This window comes from Neofelis nebulosa, chromosome 17, assembly GCF_028018385.1.
Source record: "Neofelis nebulosa isolate mNeoNeb1 chromosome 17, mNeoNeb1.pri, whole genome shotgun sequence".
In the NCBI taxonomy this organism is placed as follows: domain Eukaryota; kingdom Metazoa; phylum Chordata; class Mammalia; order Carnivora; family Felidae; genus Neofelis; species Neofelis nebulosa.
The window spans coordinates 44,014,699-44,034,853 of NC_080798.1; the positions used below are offsets into that span (position 1 = coordinate 44,014,699).

Genomic DNA, 20,155 nt, shown 5'->3' on the forward strand with positions numbered 1-20,155 from the left:
GGTGGAGACTGCAGCCTGTTTTCGTCGCCCTCCCAGCTTGACGACGGGCCTGTTGCCTGGAGATGTGAGCGCACTGGCCGTGTAATGGGGGCGTGAGGGCTGCAGATCCTCAGTCTCTTCTCCATCCGAGACAAGCAAACCAATAAGGACCGTCGCGCGTGGAGGGCTCCCCACACCCTTTCGCCCGATTGTGCTTAGTGAGGCTCCTTTACGGCGCGTTTCCAGACCGCTCCGGACTACCCTAAGTTCTCCCATTTATATGACTGAGAAACTGAAGAGTCCGGCGGGAAGAAGGGACGTGGGGTTGTCAAGCCCGCGCCAAAACTGAGGCGAGAGCCGCGCCTCGCGTTTTCGTAAGAGCTGGGCTCTGCGTGGACCTTCGGACGGCGGAGAAAGAGCCCAGGGTGGAGGGGGCGCTTCCGACACCTTGACCACTGAACCCACACTTCAACGCGTCCCTACTTAACAGATAAAGAGACTGAGGTGTCCAGTACGGAACTGACTCGCGCCAGGACTCGGCGGTATGGAGGGAGTGGGAAGTAGACAGGTATTCCAGCCTCTACGGGCTACGGGCGATTAGCGCTTCCCCCTGGTTTGGGCAGGTATCCGCCCCTTTGGGGACCGCCCACTCGGGCGCCTGCCCGCTGGTCCCGACTGGCGGAAGCCCTAGGCCAATCAGGCCCTGGGGGAGGGGGGAAACGTCGCTCTTCGGGTCCTGCACCCTTTTAGATAAGCCTGGAATGTCAAATATTTGTTCTCCGGGCAGGGCCCAACAACGAAGTAAGGCTCCTCCCGTACCCTTCCTGGAGCGCGCCTGCGCCAGGCGGAGTTGGGGCTTCCTCTATCCAAGCCTTTGCAGTAAACTCTTCACCCCAGCGGCACTCCTAAACTCCCTTGACGTACATTGTTCCTTGTCGGGCTCCTGTCTCCCGGAGTCACCACCCTGCCATCTGGGTGCTTACTTGATCTCGGTCTGACCCTTCCTGGCGCCCCCATCCGTTCAACCTTCCCGCTAGGCCTTTCCGTATTTTTCCTTCTGCGTGGGTCTCGACGTCACCAGCTCCTCAGAGAAGCCACCCTCTTGAAATAACTTGTCCTTGGGGCACCTGGGTGGCTTAGTCGGTTAAGCTTCCGACTTGGGCTCAGGTCATGATCTCACGGTTCGTGGGTTCGAGCCCCATGTTGAGTTCTGTGCTGACAGCTCAGAGCCTGGAGCCTGCTTCAGATTCTGTGTCTCCCTGTCTCTCTGCCCCTCCCCCTGTTCTCTCTCTCTCTCAAAAATAAACAAACATTAAAAAAAAAAAAAAAAAAAAAAAAGAAGTAACTTGTCCAGTGTGGCAGCTCTATCCCTGCTGGCAGCGTGGGGCGGCTCCCCTAAGCTCCTGCTCGCCCATCCGCCCACGCCCTCCTTCATGACAGTTTATAGTGCTTGGACTCTTCTTGAAAAACTAAATTCTTTAAAATAACGTTAGAGCCCCTGCGTTGCTGAGCTCCTTTACTTATCTTCAGATGGGTCCTCTCAGATCATACCACTAATAGTACACAACCTTCACTCCTTTCCCCCAACACTAAAGTAACTTCTAACACAATAGAACGTTTATTGATTGTCTCCCTACATCACCCCCACCCAAACATCAGATCCTAAAGGACAGGCTCATCCCCAGTGCCTATCAGTGCACCTGGCACATAGTACTTGCTCAAGACAATGAATGAATAAATAGTTGTCTTAAGTGCTTTGCACCTTTAGCCTTTGGCTATTTCAGAACTAGTAACCTTACCTGGGGATAAGGGGTTTTTCCTGCGTGTGCTATTTCCTCTCCTACCAACCCAGCCCTTGCCCTAGTTAACCCCTGCTCTTCCTCCAGACTTTCTCCTCTCAAGTCCCCTCCCTCTGTAGCAGGGGCCCCCACTGTAGTTTGAGATTTCTGTATTTCACTGGGAATGTCTCCCATCCCAACCCAGCTACTAGAGTTCATGAATTGTTAGTGAATGAACTGGAAATCAGGTGGGTGAAAAGGGTAAGGCTCCAACGGTCCAGCCTATTGCATTTCCCAAACTGTAATCCAGGTACTTGGGGGCAAGGAACTTGGTCCTGTGAGCTAGACCACAAGCTTGTGGAATCCCATCCTTACCTTGGCTCTTTGAGGGCTGCTACAAAGGCCAGTGGCACTCCAGCCTTTGGGACGTGAAAGTTGGGACAGATACAGAGTGGAGATCCTTACATGGGGCCAGGAGTGTGACCATCCTTGTGGACCTACAGGGCGTCTAGGAGTGGTGTAAAAGCACCCTCCTCTCTCTCTCTCTCTCCCCCAAGCCAGAAAATATCCCACTGCAGGAGACGATTCCTTTTTTTAAAGATTGTATTTTTAAGTAATCTCTACACTCAAAGTGGGGCTGCAACTCACAACCTCAGATCAAGAATCACATGCTCTACTGACTGAGCCAGCCAGGCACCCCTCTAGGAAGGATTCTACACTGGGGTGCCTTGTGGTATCCACAGAGGCGATCCACACTCCCAAGCTCAGGCCCATCCCCACCCTCCGCAGCCCTTTGGCCGGCAATTGGGTCAATCGCTACTACCCTTTCTTATCTCCTGGGCCTCCAGGGTAGCCAGTGCATTGCCCCTCCATACAGGTTCCCAGCTACGCGCCTTTGCCATATAGCTGTTGAGTACCCACCAGAGGGCGCACTGACTCTGTCCCCTGGACAAGGTGTTGAGGCTGGAAGGAGGATCTTCCACTGGAGAGCTCCACCTAGGGCAATCCTCCAGGAGAGAAGTGAAAAGGGAAGACCCTTGATTCTGCCTCCCTCCAGCTTGAGCATCTTTGTGGCTCCGGGCTTCCTGGACATACACCAAGTTGTTAAGCTTGGTTTTCAGAACCCTCAACCTCTCTTCCACTCCCACCCACCACGTACCCCAGACACAGTATGATTGTTCAGGTCTTCAGGCTGCTGCACATACTAAGCTCCCTGTCTGGACCACCCACCTACCTACACCTATTGTTTTCCTGGCAAATTCTTACTTATCCTTCAAAACCCATCTCTAATAATTCTTCCTCCAGGCAACATTCTTTGATGCCTAAGCCAGGTTAGACACCCTGTTCTGGGCCCCTGTTCAGAACCCCCGAGTCTGGCCTCTCATGACCCCAGAGAGACACTAGGAGCAGAAGAATAGGAGCCTCATGAGCCATGAGCTTTAAGGGAGAATCAGTTGGCCTTCAAATGGGCTCAGCTCAGAAGCCCTGGTCTTGGTTGGGTTGCCCTAAGCCCAGGCACACACCTGGTCCAGATAGGGGAGCTTGGAACTTGGGTGAGCAAGAGGGAATGCAAAGGGCCCAGTAAAAGAGAAAAGGTAAAGGCTGTTGGCTGGATTCTCTCCTGAGAAAGATACCACACCTGACCTGACTCCCCAGTCTCTGGGCTTATTCCCACATCTGCCCTTTGCCCAGAGTGTTCTCCACAGGAATATTATCCTTCTTTCCCAATCTTTTCCAGAATTCACATCCAGCCCTGTGGACCTCTCATTTCCTTCTCTCCTCCAGGTCTGACTGGCACTAGGACCATATCCTGGAAGGGGGAAGGGTTAGAGAAGGCGGTGGGGGGGGGGCGCGGGGGGTGTATCACTCATTCATTAAATATATGTTAAGCACCTGCTGTGTGCCTGGGACTGTGCTGGTGGTAACTAGTAACCAAAGAAGGCAATAGCCTCAGTAATGGGCAGGTGAGGGGCTTGCTCTTCTGGTGATTATATTCTGATAGGAGCCAGGTAGGGCCTGCTTCAGAGTCAATCAATGGTCATGTCTGGGCTGAGACCTAAATACAGAGCTCAATTAAGTCCCCCAAAATGGGGGCTGCAGAGTGATCCCAATGCAACAAGTGCAGAAGTCCTGAGGAAGAATGAGGTTATTTTTTTTTTTCAAAACTGCATTTATTGTCATATGCATAAAAGCAAATGGCGAAGCATGCTGAAACATCTTGCATTAAGCCCCAGTCTTGACTGCCATGGGGTAAAGAACACTAGATTTTCAAAGCTAAATAAGCAAGTATGTAAATATGCTTACATCTTAAAATTAATTCATGTAATGTTTCTTGCTAGCTCACCCATAAGCTGACAGTTGGAACTGTTTGCTGTATAAAACTGAAGTGTACAGCATCACACTAACATTTGTATCATTCATCTACTTTAGGAAATAGTTTCTGAATTCTTTCCCCTTTTATACTGTATCAGTAAGGCAAAAAAAACCTTTGAAGCCATAAAAAAAAAAATATTTACCCAAAAAACTATTGGTAACTTGAGGGATTTTTCAGTTGTCTTACGCAAGGATGAATAGATCCAACAAGCTATTGAAACTGGAGATGAGGGAGCTGGGAGAGAGGGGCGGTGGAAGTTGGGGGAAAGGTCTGAGTCCCCTGCAGGGTCCTCACTCACTATGACTGAGATGCATATGATGCATGCAGTAGGAGGATTATGTGTGGGGTTAGGCAGACAGTGATGGGCCTGATTTAATGTTTAATGATGACAACCTGACACAGGGAGAGAAATCCATAGGAATAAGGGCATAAATTGGGACATCAGCAAGGAGGCTACTTTGGGGATGAAAGTTTGGCATTGGGAAGGTAGAGCTGGCAAGATTTGGTGACCACCTGGTTGTGGGTCTGAGAATCAGGGAAGTATCTAGAGTCCAGGATGAACCCAGGTCTGCAGCCAGGAGGTTCATGTGGATGACAGGGTCATTGTGAGAAAGGGAGACCCTTACCTTCTTACTCCTCTCCTCTCCACAGTGCCAGCACAGATCACTGTGACTAGGCCTTAACATCCTCTCCCCGATGGCCATGGTTCCTATCATCTGCAAGGCCTGTGGGACTGGGGCACCACGGAACTGCTCCAGAGGACAGGGCCACCCTGTGAAGGGTCCATGGTCACCTGAGGCTGCTGGGTTGACAAGACATTCAGACTATCCAAAGTCCAAAGCAACCCAGGCCATCCTGATGCCTACCCTCCCTTCACTTAACTCTTGGCCGTGGACTCCTGCCTGTCCCTAGTACTGACAAAAATGATCTCTATGGTCTCCCACCGTGGGCCTGCAACAGATTGGTCCTTGGCAACCCCTCTTCTGGGTTCTAGGATGGAGGGAGGCAGAAGTTTTGGGTCCTTGCCAGGGCCTGAGGTGGGAGATAGGTGGACCTTAAAAGAGTAAGCTACTCTAGGGCCACCTGGGTGGCTTAGCTGATTGCACATCTGACTTCGCTTCAGGTCATGATTTCACTGTTCACCGACTTCAGCTCAGGTTAAGATTTCACAGTTCGTGAGTTCAAGCCCCACATTGGGCTCACTGCTGTCAGCGCAGAGCCTGCTGCAGATCCTCTGTTCCCCTTTTTCTCCCTCTGTCCAACTCGTGCAATCTCTCTCTCAAAAATAAATTAAAAACATTAAAAAAAAAAAATAAGGTACTCCAACCACCAGTGTTATAAGAACACAGAGGGGCAGGCCAAAATGGTGACTACTAGCAGCACTCTGAAAGGCTAGAAAGTGTTGCCATTGACCAAGAGGAAGGAAGGAAGGAAGGAATGGGTGGGCTAGAGGTCTTGAGACCAGCCAGGGGATGATCAGGGTGTTGTCTAATCCTCAGGAGGAGGTGTGTGGAGGATCAAGACTTCCAGTTTCCAAACATGCTGGTCTCCCTATCATAGGGTGACCCATGGTGCTGGCCGTATTGCCAGCCCTCGGATCTAGCCACTCTGTTCACCTCTCATTCCTCTAGCAGGGAGCCTCTGCCCTCTCTGGATCCCCAGTTTGCCTGGGATGGGAGGTGGACTCCAAAGTCCCTGCCCTGCTCTGCTGGGAAATTTGCTGATGGGCCATGGTGCAAGGTTGAGGTTCAAACCCACTTTCAACTGGGCGCGAGTACTGCTCAGTCTGATGTTGTGGCTCCATACTGAGCGCAACTGAAACAGGAGGGGAGCCCTCTCACTCGGAAACGAAACACATTGACTTAGCCTCTACCTGTCCTGCCCTTATTCCTAAACCCTGGACAGACGCAGGGGGGTCCCTGAACCCGTTGCCTGAACCCAGGTGACATCGGAGCAGGGTGTATAGAATCGGTGTAGGGTTTGCTCAAAGGTCCTGGTCAGCTCCCGGTCCCCTAAGGCCCAAGAACTTTCCGAGACTCACTTCTCCCCTTCTTCTTGCTCTGACCAGGGTTTCTCAGCAGCTGCCAGCACTGGACCCTGAATCCTCCCTCGGCCCAGCCCGTTCCAGATCCCAAAGCAGGGACGCACCAGGAATCGGGCTGCGCAGCGTGGATTGTGGACACCCAAAGCTGTGCTGGGTCTCCAGCAGCGGCGAGTTGGGTGCGACCGGTCGGGGACTCAGGGCAGAGAAGCCAGGCTGAGCCCGGATCGATCGATGCGCTCGGCGCGCAGGACGGTCCAAGGAGCTGGCAGGGGATCCGCAGGGGCGAGGCAGCGAGCTCCAAACGGGAGGGACGTGTCTGGCGGCGAGTTCCTATTGGCAGGCCGTTTGGGGAAGGTGGATCCTGATTGGCCCGGCGGCTGTGGTCTACTGCGGGCGAAGGGGTTAAGCTCGTCGCCGCCGCCCCGGCCTAGGCGCCAGCCCAGGGCGCTGAATCCGCACCTCGGACCTGTAGCGGCCGTGGCACGCAATGGGTCTTCGCCTCTGTCCCTACTCTGCGGCGCTGCTCCTGGGTGGCCTCCTGTTCCTCCTGCTGCTCGTAGACCCGACGCTCCCGGTCGGACGTCCCCCTCCTGTGGTGCTGGGTGAGGCGCGCGTACAGTCGTGGGTCCGTTTGCTCATGCATCCGGCAGGACAGGGTGCGGGCGGAGCCGTCTTCCAGATCTGCTGTGCTCTAAGCGTGGGGTGGGGAGCATATGACTGTCTGTCTTGTCACCTGGTTCGGTCCGTCCACCTCTCGCCATGCTGGGCGCGGGTGTGGTCAACCTCTCTTCACCTTCCCCTGTAGAATAATAGGGTAAATGGGAGGGCTGCTGTTCTGTTGTCTATCAGTAATGCTATCTACGTCAGTCCCAAGCTTTGCCTCGCTTTATGTCCATTTTTTAGCTGGAGAGACCGAGATCCTTTGGCCCCACTCCTGAGGGTCGGCGGGGGGATAGGGTGTTCTCGGAGTTGGTCTCCAGGGTCCTCAATTGTTGATTTGGGCATGGCTAGGAGGCTGTCTCGACTCTTCCAGCCCCATGTGTTTCAGGAGGCATTATTGAAAGGAAGCTTTGGGGGGAAAGAATGACTCTCCTATCCTGCCACCAAGACACCCCCCTCCCCAACTTACCAAATGGGTGGCATTGGCCTGAGGGAGGAGGCCTAAGGGAATCTGAGGATGGCTAAAGACAGAGGTAAGGGTTGGGACAATGGCTATGAACAGATGTCAGGGAGCATCTTACCCTTTCCAGACCAATTTGGACTGGGCTATGTTGGGTCTAGATGACCTTCCTGGCCAACCCCTTGGCCCTGGCCCCTGTGATTATACAGGAACCACAGTGTTTCCTTGTGGTGGTGGGCAGAGATGAGACTTCTCTGTCTTGGGGGCCTTGGATGCCTCATTCAAGCACTGAGTTGGTGGCCATCTAGGATTCATAAGGGCAGAGACATGCTGAGGTATATGTCACATACTGAGTGTGCTGCAGCATGACCCCCATGTTCTTTCTGATGGGGGTATTTTAATGGGGGTGATGCAGATCACAGAAGGGTAGGGTTGGCTGACAATGTGGTCCCTGGGGGTTCCCACCAGGAGTTCTAGGCCAGGAAATACTCCAGGGGGATGCTGGGTTCAGGTTCACCACGGGATTTGGGCAGACTTGGCCCTGTGTTCCCTAAGTTTACAGGGATCCCTAGAGATGAGGTCTGTATTGGGTAAGCACAAAGAGTCTACCAATCCAGTTAAGGAAGGCTGCCTGGAGAATGTGGCTATAGGTGAGGCCAGGAGAGAGTTCCAGGCAGAGGAAATTACATCTCCGAGGGAGAGAGGTGAGCAATCCAGGATGTCTGGAATGGAGTTAGGGGAGGAGTGAATTGTGCAGGGCTTGTGACTGGTTGGCTCATCTGGACTTTATCCTGTAAGCACACAAGAAGTCATGGGTAGGCCTAAGGAGTTCTGAGTATGAAGGGTGTGACATCGGGAAATGTGTGGTCCCTGATGGGGTCCCTGATGTGTGGCAGCCTTTTTGCTTGGATTGATGCTAACTATACTCAATTCATTCAGTTCAGTTCTTGCTGATCCTAGGTCACAGCAGAGGAGCCTTATGCCACAGCCAGAGTCACAGAATCCTAATCTGCCCAGCTTCTCAGAGAGTGAAGCTGTTGGCATTAATCCTGGGAAACCCCATGGTGGGCAGTAGAGGAGCTGTTCCTGGACACACAGCAGGGACCATCAGAGGATCAGCCTCCAAGGGTGACCACCTTCCATGAGTGAGACCCAAATTGGTGGTAGAGACCAAAGAAGTGATACAGAAGAAGACTTTGGGCTGGTGGAGGACTGTAACAAGTCATTTCTACCCCAACCTCAGTCTCCTCATCTGTAAAGTGAGCATAGTAAGGATGTTCTCTCCCAGTGTTATTTGAGGTGAAAGTTACATGGATGTCTTTTGTCCTAGTTTTAGGCAAAAAGGGGCTTAGGAAGTGACCACTGCTATTTTTAGAGGCCACACAGCCTATCCAGGACAAAGAGCATTCAGGCACAGCAAATCTGGTGACTTCCTCCTTGAGCCATTTCCTCTTTGCTGCAGACAGTGACCAAGGTCTCTGCACTGTCATGCTGAGGACTCCCCATTTCTGCATCTGTGTTGTTAGGGGAGGTGAACACAGGTGCCACACCTGCGTCTCATGGTTGTCCTGAGGACACTGTGAGATGATGCAAAGGGAGGGCATGCCCTGTGCAGGGCTAGGTTTGTAGAACCCAAAGAATGCCCAGGAGAGCCAAGAGCTGATGGTTCACTCAGTGATCATGGATCCTAAATGGTGATATGCTTGGAAGATGCAAGAGCATGGCATGTAGAACCAAGTGAGGCCTGAAAGGCCAATGGGAACAATATTCTGGGAAGGGCCTTGAATGTTGGGTGATGAAGCCATGGGAATGGGTTTGAGTCTCACAAGGGCCTGAGGGCTCTGTGTGTATAGACTGACTAGACTGGCTTGGGCAGAGAGAAGTTATCCTTGGGCCTTGTCACACCCTCCCCTACCTGGCTGTGGCTGGACTGTTGTGTTGTTTCAGGGTAGCCATCTCTGACACAGGGTCCAGGTGTGCTGAGAGCCTAGGGCCCTCCAGATGATCTGCCCTCTGGAAGATTACTGGGCTCTCAAGAGGTTGGCAGGTACCATTACGAACTTCTCTCAACTGTGTTTCTGTTCATTGCCACCCCATCCACAAGCCTGTCCTAGAGTGCCTTCTCTGGATTCAGTTTTGGCTAGTTAAGTGGCCCAGTGCTTTGTCCTGTTTGCCATTCCTTTGAATAAACAAGGCCCTACTCTGTAGCCTGGGACAGCTATAGTAGGAGGCCTTTGGGTTCAAGCCTCAAGGATCTCCAGCCTGCCGGTCCAGGGCCTCATGACTGTTCTGTGTCCCCCTGCAGTGCCTGGTGATTTGGGCAACCAGCTGGAGGCAAAGCTGGACAAGCCAACGGTCGTACATTACCTCTGCTCCAAGAGGACGGACAACTACTTCACCCTCTGGCTGAACCTCGAGCTGCTGCTACCTGTCATCATTGACTGCTGGATCGACAACATCAGGTGGGGGCTGGGGCACAGATGGGGTGCTGCTCACCGAGGTTAAAGAAATTTCTAGAACCTATTTCTGTCTCATCCCTGCTTCAACAGACCCTGAGGTCACTGACCTCTTGCCCTTCTCATTTCCCCTGTCTAGTCAGCACCACCTCTGCACTCTCGGAGACAGAACTTTCTTCCTCCCTTTCTTGCAGCTCTTGGCTCTACTCTCTCTAGTTCATGCCTTGTGCTTTACACCCTATGCATGGATTCTTTTTTTTTTTTTTTTAAGATTTTAATTAATGAATTAACTGACTGATTGATTTTTAAATTTCCATCCAAGTTAGTTAGCATATAGTGCAACAATGATTTCAGGAGTAGATTCCTTAACGCCCCTTACCCATTTAGCCCATCTCCCCTCCCACAACCCCTCCAGTAACCCTCTGTTTGTTCTCTGTATTTAAGAGTCTCTTATGTTTTGTCCCCCTCCCGGTTTTTATATTATTTTTGCTTCTCTTCCCTTATGTTCATCTGTTTTGTATCTTAAATTCCTCATATGAGTGAAGTCATATGATATTTGTCTTTCTCTGACTGACTAATTTCACTTAGCATAATACTCTCTAGTTCCATGCACATAGTTGCAAATGGCAAGATTTCATTCTTTTTGATTGCTGATAATACTCCATTGTATATATACTCACCAATTCTCTTTTATCCATTCATCCATCGATGGACATTTGGGCTGTTTCCATACTTTGACTATTGTGAATAGCACTACTATAAACATTGGGGTGCACGTGCCCCTTCGAAACAGCACACCTGTATCCCTGGGATAAATACCTCATAGTGCAACTGCTGGGTCATAAGGTAGTTCTATTTTTAATTTTTTGAGGAAGCTCCATACTGTTTCCAGAGTGACTGCACCAGTTTGCATTCCCACCAGGAGTGCAAAAGAGATCCTCTTTCTCTGCATCCTCATCAACATTTGTTGTTGCCTCAGTTGTTAATGTTAGCCATTGTGACAGGTGTGAAGTGGTATCTCATTGTGGTTTTGATTTGTATTTCCCGGATGATGAGTGATGTTGAGCATTTTTTCATGTATCTGTCAGCCATCTGGCTGTCTTCTTTGGAGAAGTGTCTATTCATGTCTTGCCCATTTCTTCACTGGATTATTTGTTTTTTGAGTGTTGAGTTTGATAGGTTCTGTATAGGTTTTGGATATTCACCCTTTATCTGATATGTCATTTGCAAATATCTTCTCCCATTCTGTCAGTTGCCTTTTAGTCTTTCTGATTGTTTCCTTCGCTGTGCAGAAGTTTTTTGTTTCGATGAAGTACCAATAGTTCATTTTTTATTTTGTTTCCCTTGCCTCTGGAGAGGTGTTGAGTAAGATGTTGCTGTGGCCAAGGTCAGAGAGGTTTTTACCTGCTTTCTCCTTTAGGATTTTGATGGCATCCTGTCTTACATTTAGGTCTTTCATCCACTTTGAGTTTATTTTTATGTATGGTGTAAGAAAGTGGTCCAGGTTCATTTTTCTGCTTGTCGCTGTCCAGTTTTCCCAGCACCTTTTGCTGAAGAGACTGTCTTTATTCCATTGGATTTTCTTTCCTGCTTTGTCAAAGATTAGTTGGCCAGAAGATTTTTTTTTTTTTATTAAAAAATTTTTTTTGTTTATTATTTTTGAGAGAGTGAGCAGGGAAAGAGTTGAGAGAGGTGGGGGGGCGGGGACAGAGGATCCAAAACAGTCTCTGTGCTGACAGCAGAGAGCCCGATGTGGGGCCTGAACCCATGAACTGTGAGATCAAGACTGGAGCCAAAGCTGGACGCACAACCAACTGAGCCACCCAGGCATCCCAGAAGATTTTATTTTTAAATAATCTCTACATCCAACGTAGGGCTCAAACTCAGAACCTTGATAGAAAAGTTGCATGCTCTACTGACTGAGCCAGCCAGGCACCCCCTTACATGTGGATTCTATGCTTCAGCCCCTATTAATAGCCTCAACGTGGCCTCCATCCCTTCCCTTGCCTCTGAGTTGACCACTCATTGGCCCCTCAACTTCTTGTTCCTCCTGGGACATACCATGTCTCCATGTCTTTATACTTTCAGCCTGGAATCTAGCTCTATACCCTTTGCCTGATAAATTCCCTCCATTCACTCTTTAATTTTTTTTTTTAATGTTTATTTGTTTTTAAGAGAGAGAAGGAGAGAGTGAGCAGGGGAGGGACAGAGAGAGAGAGAGAGAGAGAGAGAGAGAGAGAGAAAGGATCCAAGCAGGTTCTGCACTGTCAGCACAGACCGCGATGTGGGGCTCGAACTCACAAACTTTGAGATCATGACCTGAGCTGAAGTCAGACACTTAACCGACTGAGCCACCCAGTTGCCCCCCATTCACCCTTTAAAACCTGAGCCTGGTCCCTCTGTAAAGTTTCCCCTGCCACTCCCCCAGAACTCTTAACCTTTCCTTCTTCCATGCCACATGTCTATTCCCTTTAATCTTTATCAGTTGCCAAACTTTGTTTCCAAGGATGTTTCCCTGATAATAAAATAATACTGTATTGAAAATTACCACTTATTGGGGCGCCTGGGTGGCTCAGTCGGTTAAGCGTCTGACTTCGGCTCAGGTCATGATCTCGCAGTCCGTGAGTTCGAGCCCCGTGTCGGGCTCTGTGCTGACAGCTCAGAGCCTGGAGCCTGTTTCGGATTCTGTGTCTCCCTCTCTCTGACCCTCCCCCGTTCATGCTCTGTCTCTCTCTGTCTCAAAAATGAATAAACGTTAAAAAAAAAAAAATTAAAAAAAAAAAAAGAAAATTACCACTTATTGAATATAGGCACAGCCTGTGCTACATACTTTCTTTCATTTAGTCTTACAGCAACCCTATGAAACAGGTACTGTTTTCAACCTTGTTTACAGACGAGGAAACCTGGAAGCTCGAAAAGGTTACAAAGTTGCCTAGGGTCACTCAGCTAATGAGTGGCAGAACTAAGATTTGAACCCAGAATTATGTGACCCCGGGCTAAGACTGAGCTCACTGAAGGCAGAGGTTGCATATCTCTTTTATCTTTTTTTTTTTTTTAATTTTTTAATGTTTATTTTTGAGAGAGAGACAGAGACAGAGTGCAAGCAGCAGAGGGGCAGAGAAAGAAAGTATATTTCATTTATCTTTATAGTGGTAGAACCAGGAACAAATTGGTGCTCAGTAAATGTTTGAGCTGAATGGAGTCTCACAAATTAAAGTTTTTTTTCTGGAGATATATTAGCTAGTTCTTCAGGTGCCTTGCCTTTCCCTGTTGTTTATGATGCCTACTTTGTTGACTCTTTCCTCTTTTGTATGTGATCAGGGTTATTTCTGGGCTGTTGATCTGCAATTCTATTTTTACACCAGAGATGTGGTCTCAGGTACTGCCAATCAGAGGTGCAGGCTGATACTGAGAGTGGCTTGTCTACCTTCATTGGACATCTGACTTGTTTAGACTTTCATCTGGCACAGAGCTGCTTTGTCCTTGTAGAAAGTTTTCAACACTTTTCTGTAGGGATAATCTACAGATCACCTTAGAGAAAGTGGGCCCCCCGGACCTATTATTTAGGTCTATGTTGGGTATCTTGGTCAGCTTTCTGTGGCTGATCTTATGGGGATTAGGACTCAGGACCACCAAGAACTTCAGGTCTAGGCACCTGTGTTTTCTTGGGCACATTTGCCTCCTTGGTATCAGGGAGGCCAGAACCAAGTTCCTGGCCTAGTACAAAGCTTTCCTTCTGTCTCCCACCACCTTGTCCCATCATTTTTCCACACCTTGCCCACCCACCTACACAACAGCCACAGGTGTTCAGGCCCTAAGGTGGTGGTTTCTCTGTTTGGGTCTGTATGCTGCACTTACCATCTCCTTTGCCCTGTGATGTATTGTGGTGGGTGGTAGGAGCTAAATCCATGGAGATGGGGAATGGGAGCCTGTAAGATTAGGCTACCTGCCTTTTGGGTCAAGCATGATGTTGATGGCAGAGCCAGGCCTGATACTTCCCTTTTCCAACCAAATCCAAGACCTGCATTCTGAGGTTGATGACATTGAGGAGGAGAAGAAAATATTGCCTTGACAGGGACCCTGGGTTTAATCTTTGGAATGAGTCTTGTTTGGGGTCCTCTGTTGGACTTGGTTACTCTGATTTGTGCTTTATAAAGTTTGTTACTTTTTATATACTTTATATACTTCTTATCACACATGAGAATAGTAAGGGAGTGTGGCTTAGGATACAGGGAAGTATTAGGACACACCATGTTCAGTGTCATCCCTGGATCACCAGCTCAATATCCCCACCCCCACCCCCGACAGGCTGGTTTACAACAGAACATCCCGGGCCACCCAGTTTCCAGATGGTGTAGATGTGCGTGTTCCTGGCTTTGGGAAGACTTTCTCACTGGAGTTCCTGGACCCCAGCAGAAGCAGTGTGGGTATGTAGCCCTTCCTCATGCCCTCCAGGGAATGGGGCTGGAAGTTCTGTATTCCTAGAGTGGGAGGAATGCTATTAGTTTGAAATGAGCCTGTAAACTGTCTCTAATCAGTGTAGGCACAGAGCCTTATAGCACTCCTTCAGGGATCTTCCTACAGTAGATGTCACTGTCTCCTTGTTGGGTATGGTGTGGGTGGCTGGCACTGGCTATCCTTTCTACAATTCTCATACATTTCTGTCTACAGGTTCCTATTTCCATACCATGGTAGAGAGTCTTGTGGGCTGGGGCTACACACGGGGTGAGGATGTCCGGGGGGCCCCCTACGACTGGCGCCGAGCCCCAAGTAAGTGGTCACTCTTGCTTCCTCTCTGAGGTCTTAGGAGGTGGGGACGAGGAGGTCACAGCCCCCAGGGGCCCTGGGCTCTCCCCTGTCCCCCAGGGCCTCTGGTGTCTAGCCTAGCAGTCACAGCTACCACCACTGGTCAATCTGTCCTGCCCTTCTCCATCCCTCACCCTAGGATTTCTGGGCCTCTGAGCCCTGGGGAGAGATAATGAGGCTGAGGAGGGGGAAAGGACCTCCTACATTTCCTCCTTTCCTGGAAAAGGAGGGAAAACCAGACCACTCCCAGTTGGATTTTAGCATTTTCCCCACCCGCCTAGTCCTGGATCTGGCCTGAAAAACATTCAATGGTTCAGGCCCCAGGACCCTTCCTTCCTGACCACCGCCTGGCTCTGGCCTACAGATGAAAACGGGCCCTACTTCCTGGCTCTCCGGGAGATGATCGAGGAGATGCATCAGCTGTATGGGGGCCCTGTGGTGCTGGTTGCCCACAGCATGGGCAACATGTACACACTCTACTTTCTGCAGCGGCAGCCACAGGCCTGGAAGAACAAGTATATCCGTGCCTTTGTGGCACTGGGTGCGCCCTGGGGGGGCGTGGCCAAGACTTTGCGTGTCCTGGCCTCAGGTAAGACCCTGCCTGACCCAGTTTGGGGGGCTGATGTCAGGGATGGTGCCCTCTCTTTCCTTCTACAGTGTCCTCCTGGGCCACCCTCATGTCTCTTCTCCAGAGTGGGATGCTTTTTTAAACATCTCCTTTTCCAAAAGAGGATCTATCATTAATTAATTTCATCTCTTTAGTTGATGGCTCTTGTTATCTGTGTAAGTTTTTTTGCTGCATGTTCACAGAGTGGCACAACTATTGGTCACTCAGGTATTTGCTTGTGCACATGTGTACACACGTACACTATGCTCTGGCCTGGCTGGCCTAACTTGGTTTGACCCAAAGTTCTTTGAGGGAGCCTTCTCCCTTTCTCTTACCCTCATCTTTCCTTCTTCATGCCCACCTTTGCCCCAGGGAAGGAAGGTTGGACTCCAGTTTCCTGTTTATGAGTCATACGTCCATCTGTGGCAGCGGGGAGCCTTTGTGGGTAACACAGGGAGGAAGCAGGTGCAGATTTATTCGGGCCTGCTTGCCTGGCAGTTGGCAAAGTCACCTCCTTCCCTGTTTCTCCCCAATCCACCTGCCTTTTCAGGGCTATCAGAGCCTGCCAGCTATAGCCATGGGGCTTTCCTCCCTCTGCTAGGACTGGGAATGAACCCGTGGCCCCTCATTTTAGGAGCCACGAGCCACTATGCCAAGCGTCTGAGGAACTTTCTTCCTCATGTCATCAACACTGCCTGACCTACTTGCTCGACAACTGATGGTTGCAATCAGGTCGGACACAGTGCGTCTCCCGATAGTGACCTTGGATTGGCTGGACAACGAGTCCGGATATAACAAGGACTCATGACAGCCATCTACTCTGTCCAACCTGGACCTAAAAGGACAGATGTGGGCACGCGTGAATTTGAGACAGGAAACCGTGGTGAGGTTCAGGTCTCAGCCTTTCAGAGCTTCCCTGTGAGTCTCCTTAGATTTCTGCCTCAGATTCTGAGAAACTGTTCTGTCAGGTCCCGGCAGTCTGGATTAGGGGCAGGGTAGGGGGTGGGGTGGTAGTCATGGACCCCTACCTAGGGGCTTTCCTTTCCTCAGGGGTCCTACAGCCAGACCTCACAAGGCAGAGCTGAAAGCCTGTTCGTCAGTCAGAAGGTGGGTTGATGGATGGCCAGGGTCCTGAATAGGTCAGAGGGCCCCTGTTTCCAAGTTCTGGCTCACTCCTCAGAGGCCTCCCTGGCTCTGTGTTGTTGGCATTCCTGTGTGTGAAGGACCCTCGCTCTGCCTGCAGCCTCCCCTCCTGCTGTGTCTCCCAAAGACCTGGCTGCCCAGGTCAGTGACATGTAGGAGAGTGGGGTACGACCAGGGCTGGCTGGCTGCAGGTCTGAGCCTAGGAAAAGAAAAATGTTTTTGTAACTCAGTGTAAGAAAAGAGAAACATGAATGTGTCCCTGGGCTGACAGCCTGCTGATTCACCTTCCACAAGGTCAGTGCCCACAAGCCTAGTAACAAATGCTCAGAGGAGGGTACTGTTTACACAATGAATCACCTTGTGGGTATGTGCTGCCTAAACCTCTGGTGAGGAAATGCAGAAGGAAAGAAACAAGTCATGGCGGTGTGCTTCCCAGATAGAGCAAAAATAAAGGGAACCGTGGGGGAGTTATAATGAGGACGACAGTGTAGAGGTGCCGGAGTGCTGACTGGGCCCCTGACTGGGGCCCAGCGGGGGGCCTGGTGGGGACCGTGCTGCCCTGCCAGCTTGTCCTGAGCACAGACTGAGAAAGCCGTCTCCCTGCAGGAGACAACAATCGGATCCCAGTCATTGGGCCCCTGAAGATTCGGGAGCAGCAGCGGTCTGCCGTCTCCACCAGCTGGCTGCTGCCCTACAACTATACCTGGTCCCCTGAGAAGATCTTTGTGCGTACACCCACAGCCAACTACACGCTGCGGGACTACCGCCAGTTCTTCCAGGACATTGGCTTCAAAGATGGATGGCTCATGCGGCAGGACACGGAGGGGCTGGTCGAAGCCACAGTGCCCCCTGGCGTGCCGCTGCACTGCCTCTATGGCACTGGTGTCCCCACACCAGACTCCTTCTACTATGAGAGCTTCCCAGACCGTGATCCCAAAATCTGCTTTGGTGATGGCGATGGCACTGTGAACTTGCAGAGCGCCCTGCAGTGCCAGGCCTGGCGCAGCCGCCAGGAGCACCAAGTGTCACTGCAGGCGCTCCCGGGCAGCGAGCACATCGAGATGCTGGCCAACGCCACTACCCTGGCCTATCTGAAACGTGTGCTTCTTGGGCCCTGATTCCTGTGCCAGGCAGGGCTGTGGGATGGCGTGGCCACACCTGCTTCTCTTGGCTACCGTGGCCCGTGAGGTTAGCAGTTTGTGACTGACTGACTAATGTCCTCAGTCTGGGGTTGTGAAATATCTGCCATTGGGAAGTGCTGTTTCTTATCCTTTTCTCTGTGGATGTGAGGAAAGAAGAAATAGTCTGGACTCACTTGAGGGATCCTTGCTGAAAAGAATGCTGCTGCTGCTGCTGCTGCTGCTGCTGCTGATGATGATGATGGAATTGCTGTGACCTCAGGACTGGCTCCGCAGGTGGACTGGCTGGCACCTGGCCTCAATCCTGGACTGAGGGGTCATTTGTTTCTCCTACCCCTGTGGCCTTTTCACATTTACCCACTGGGCCCTGGCCCCTTAGTCTTCTTGTGGGGGATATTACTGAGGTGTGGTTCCTGTCCCTAAAGGTCCCAGGGATGGTCTGGTCCCTAGGGGATCCTTCCCACACACTGGCCACAGGTAGGCTTGATAGTGGCTGTGGGTGGCTGGAGCTGCTGGCTTCCCTGTGGCCTAGTTGCTCAGCAGCTTGACTGTCACTTTCTGGAGGCAGCCTGGTTCCTCCTGCAGGCAGGGGCGAGTTGTGTTCTCCATGGTTCCCAGGTCCTGGGACATTCACTCCTACCTCCCTCACCTCCAAGAACAGCCTAGCTCAGGATTGGGCAGCATATGGCCCTCTAGTTCTTGGGGGCTGCATTCCAGGAGCCTTGACTCCTGTGGTTGGGCTGTTACCCACAGTATTGATGCTGGCTCCCTTCCCTCTGGGAATGTGGTTCAAGGATGAGAGCAGGGCCAGTGCCATGGCCTTTTAGGTATTCATGAAGAAAGAGAACTCAAGGAAGCAGCTAAGGCAGCTCGGGGTATCCCTGCTAAATCCACCACCACGTTGCCACCCAGCCCTAGGGTTTTTCTAGCACCCGTGTGGGCTGGTGCAGAGCTGAGAGGAGGTAGAACTCTTTCCCATTTTGCCCAGCACCTACTCCCACCAGGCAGCTCAGTGGTGCTTAGTCTGCAGAGACTAACCCAGAAGCTTGAGTCGCCCCTGAGAGAGCCAGGTACCTTGGGGCTCCCCTGGTAATTTCCTTCCTTTCCAGAGGTGCTGCATGGATCTCCCTATAATAGCAGGGATGGAGAATCTGGATCTGCCTTGGTGGCAGTGATCTCCAAGTGGTCAATGGCTCTAGGCCAAGACTTGAGTCTAACCTCTAGGATGGGACCCCAGAGCCACAGTCAGGCTGGACTGTGCTGCTCTCCCACAAGATTTCTGTGAAGCTGGATTTTTTTGTGTGGTAAACATACCCAGCATCTCTCTCCTTTTATTCCTGAGTGGTGTGCTCCGTACTGGGGCTCTGAGCAGGCTGTACCTTGATTCTGGCAATAAAAATACTCTGGATGCTGTAAAGTACCCTGGCTTAGAGTCTCTTCTGAGCATGAAAAGAGGGAGGTAATGGAGGGGTGAAGACGCTAGAGAGGTAGGTAATCAGGGGCTAGACCTTTCCTGGGGCCTTGATGGGTTCTCTCAGCACCAAAGCATTGCTCCTGTGCACCTATTTGGGCTTGATCCTCCTGCCCCCTCTCCTGGAATCTATTTCCCCTCCTGGACCTAAGAACCAGGACCTGAAACATTCCCATTGGAAAGGGAGGGCTCCTGCCCTCTCTCTACTCCTGCTTGGTGTATAAACCCCACATGCTGCCCCACAGCTGGGGGCTGAGGACAATCCCGCAGGTCACCCTGGCTGGACTCTCGCTCCCAGCCTTTTTGTCCTCTCTCATCTTTCAGGTCTCAGTGTCTTTTGACCCTAGAGTTCTTTTTAGGACGCCATCCTTCTTCTTTGTTTCTTCAGTTTGCCCACTGTCTGTCCCTCTCTGGGGACAGAGACTGACAGAAGAGGAGAGACTAGGCTGAGACTAGGTGTGGACAGAGACAAGGAACAACACTGGGAACCAAGTGGAGATGGATAAAGACAGAGAAACAGAGCCGGAGACAGGGAAACATGCATAGGGATGGCATCCAAGCCCTAATTCTATGGTGCAGAGCCCAGAGTGGGGGTTGGCGGCAGTGGGGTGGTGAGAGCCCCAGTTCCTGCCCTGGGCCAGCCTGGGCTTCAGGCTTCAATACACCCTGGGCCACTAGAGGGCACTCTGAACCCTCTCACAGCACTATTTATTGGCAAAACCTGGAAGAAATGTGGCCCAAAGAGGGGGAGGATGCCAAGGGATACACAGGTCCAGCTGTAATTGCTGGCCTTGGTGAAAGGATGACAACACAAAAGGTCCTTACCTCCAGGTCGTACCCAGCCTGACTCCCAGCTCTGCCCTGACAGCCACCGTCCCCTGCTCCCCTTGTGGTGGCCTTACAGCTGCCTACTCACCCCTGACCTGTTTCAGCCCCACTGCCATGTTCGATTTCACAGCTGCTGAGAGAGGGCATGGAGTCATAGCAGGCTATAGTTCACGCTACTGGGGTCCAAATCTGAGTTCTACCAGCTCCAGGCTACTACATACGGAGTCTTCCAACTTTTCTGAGCCTCAGCTTGCTTATCTGCAGAATGCGGCTGAATAAATGTATCCTGCAGGGTGGTCCTGAGGAACACTGATGGTGCTGGAGAACATCTAATTCGGTGTTTGGTGCATAATGGGCTTTCAGATGGTGGATTGTTATAACTGGGTTCTATCCAGAGATCTGGATGCTGG

General features: G+C 51.1%; 1 protein-coding gene across 7 annotated transcripts; it reads left to right on the top strand.

Annotated features, from left to right (window-relative positions):
• Positions 1-6,229: 6,229 nt before the first annotated feature.
• Positions 6,230-18,863, top strand: PLA2G15 (phospholipase A2 group XV). Of its 7 annotated transcripts, none has more exons than XM_058706210.1 (7): positions 6,664-6,777; positions 8,256-8,554; positions 9,601-9,757; positions 14,060-14,178; positions 14,423-14,521; positions 14,922-15,146; positions 16,914-18,863. In XM_058706210.1, coding segments are annotated over exons 2-7 (1,113 nt in total). In that variant the 5' UTR covers positions 6,664-6,777; positions 8,256-8,553; the 3' UTR covers positions 17,426-18,863. The 7 variants fall into 7 exon arrangements, with proteins under 7 accessions (XP_058562194.1, XP_058562189.1, XP_058562195.1 ...); XM_058706208.1 differs by lacking the exon at positions 6,664-6,777 and adding an exon at positions 6,837-7,368 and having other exon boundaries at positions 8,256-8,563; XM_058706209.1 differs by lacking the exon at positions 6,664-6,777 and adding an exon at positions 6,837-7,368.
• Positions 18,864-20,155: the final 1,292 nt, after the last annotated feature.

What these genes read in the sequence shown, in the direction of transcription:
- PLA2G15 (XM_058706206.1), top strand. Translation starts at nt 6,663, where the DNA reads ATGGGTCTTCGCCTCTGTCCCTACTCTGCGGCGCTGCTCCTGGGTGGC. An exon ending in TGCTGGATCGACAACATCAG is followed by an intron (nt 9,758 to 14,059) that starts GTGGGGGCTGGG and finishes CACCCCCGACAG; the next exon opens with GCTGGTTTACAACAGAACAT. An exon ending in CCCCAGCAGAAGCAGTGTGG is followed by an intron (nt 14,179 to 14,422) that starts GTATGTAGCCCT and finishes TTCTGTCTACAG; the next exon opens with GTTCCTATTTCCATACCATG.